The 1,890-nt window shown below is 42.7% G+C and overlaps 1 protein-coding gene across 1 annotated transcript in view; it reads left to right on the forward strand.

Moving 5' to 3' along the window:
- The window catches only part of LOC107296288 (tripartite motif-containing protein 72), a 28,032-nt gene that overhangs the window by 14,502 nt on the left and 11,640 nt on the right, over window positions 1–1,890 (forward strand). The window contains exon 4 of the mRNA XM_015825635.1: window positions 754–984. Coding sequence (XP_015681121.1) covers window positions 754–984 — 231 coding nt within the window. The remainder of the gene's footprint in view (window positions 1–753; window positions 985–1,890) is intronic.

A 1,890-nucleotide genomic window follows, 5' to 3' on the forward strand; every position in this document is an offset into this window, starting at 1 on the left:
ACAAGGGCTGTTTTATAGGAGAGTTTGTCCTGGGTATGGCTTGAGGAGTGTGGGTCTGTGTATGTGTTGATCCAGAGAAGGGCTTGATTAAATCAAATGATGTGGATTGTTGTCTCTTCATTTGAATTGTGTTATAATTATGTTTACATTGTGTTAATTGGGTTTTGTGTGTCTGCTTGTATGCGTTTACAATTTGAAACAAATGTCTAATTCATTCTTATGTTTGCTATAAACTTAAAGGATTTTACAGATTGTTAACCAATAACTTCATTGGAGACCTTGGTTAGTTAACACATGATTCCCTATACAACAGTGGTTCCCCAACCTTTTCGGCTTGGTGGACTGGCGGGGGGGAGAAGGGATGGTCCTGTGCTAGCGGCAGGTGCATGTGTGTATAACTCCATTTGCGCAAGCAGCGGGCGCGTGTGCTCGCTACTCGCACAAGTGGAGCTGTGTACATGTGCATGCTCACCCCCTGCTTGCACAGCCCAGAGGATTGGCACTCCTGCTATACAATATTTCTAACCAGGGGTAGGCAACCTCGGCTCTTTTATGACTCGTGGACTTCAACTCCCAGAATTCCTGAGCCAGCATGGCTCAGCTTGGAAACCTCTCCCTTTCCCCTCAGCATGGCTGGCTCAGGAATTCTGGGAGTTGAAGTCCACGAGTCATAAAATAGCCGTGGTTGCCTACCCCTGTTTCTAACCCATAATTCTAACAATTATATAAATTTATAAATTCTTCCCACACTAGGAAACAGTATCCCGGTTCAAACACCAAGTATCAGATCAGCTGGGGGTCATGCGGTCCTATCTGGGGGTGCTGGAGTCTTCCCTGGGCCAGGAGGCTGAGCGGGTGCAACAACAGGCCACCGAGGCCTTGCAAAACGAACGCAAGACCTTGACCCGCTACCTGGACCAGCTCAAGCAGATGGAGATGGTGCTGGGCAACGTGCAAGACGAACCCCAGACCGAGTTCCTGAGGGTGAGGCACCTCCATTGCCCTCGTTCTGATCTTTTTCGGTCTCGATGAAACTAAAAAACCAAGTCAAAGCTGATCACGCTTCTGCATTGTGTGCTCAACCTTATTGTCGGCATATGTGGTGTACAGGTGGTCCTCGACTTACAACCGTTCGAAATTACCACGGCACTGGGAAAAAAGGCGACTTACGACCATTTTTCACACAACCGTTGCAGCATCCCCATGGTCACGTGATCAAAATTCGGATGCTTGGCAACTGGCTCATATTTATGACCTTTGCTGTGTCCCAGGATCATGTGATCCCCTTTTACAACCTTCTTTTTTTTTTTTTTTTTAAGAAATTTTATTTATTTTTTTCCATCATAAAAAACAATCATAAGTAAACACAATAACCAATCAAAAAACCCCCCACCCCCCCCGGACTTCCCAAACCTAATCCCAGGATAATATTCATATAAAAGTAAACAAATACTAATATCTCTAACTCCACAAAGTATCTTAATCTACAAGAAAGGATAGAAAGAGTAAACAAACTTAAAAAAATCTAGAAACCTAAACTATATTCTACCACTCTGTGTTTCTTTTGAATATAAACAATCCATCTTCTCCATATTGATAAAAATTGTTCATTCGAATGGTTCTTCAAATAAACCGAAATCTTTGCCATTTCAGCAAGATACGAAACTTTCAATCTCCAGTCTCCCATCGTTGGCAGAATTGGGCTCTTCCAATTTTGGGCTATCAACAATCGGGCAGCAGATAAACAGTAAAGCATCAAATTTGTTTCTTTTGCATCTAAATCTTGTACAATACCTAAAAGAAACAACTGTGGAAGGAAAATAATCCTTTTTTTAAAAATCTGCTGTAGGTTCCACCATAATTGTACCCAAAAGGCCTTAATAACCTTAC

Source organism: Protobothrops mucrosquamatus, unplaced genomic scaffold (assembly GCF_001527695.2).
Source record: "Protobothrops mucrosquamatus isolate PMUCROS unplaced genomic scaffold, P.Mucros_1.0 scaffold2733, whole genome shotgun sequence".
Classification (NCBI taxonomy): Eukaryota; Metazoa; Chordata; class Lepidosauria; order Squamata; family Viperidae; genus Protobothrops; species Protobothrops mucrosquamatus.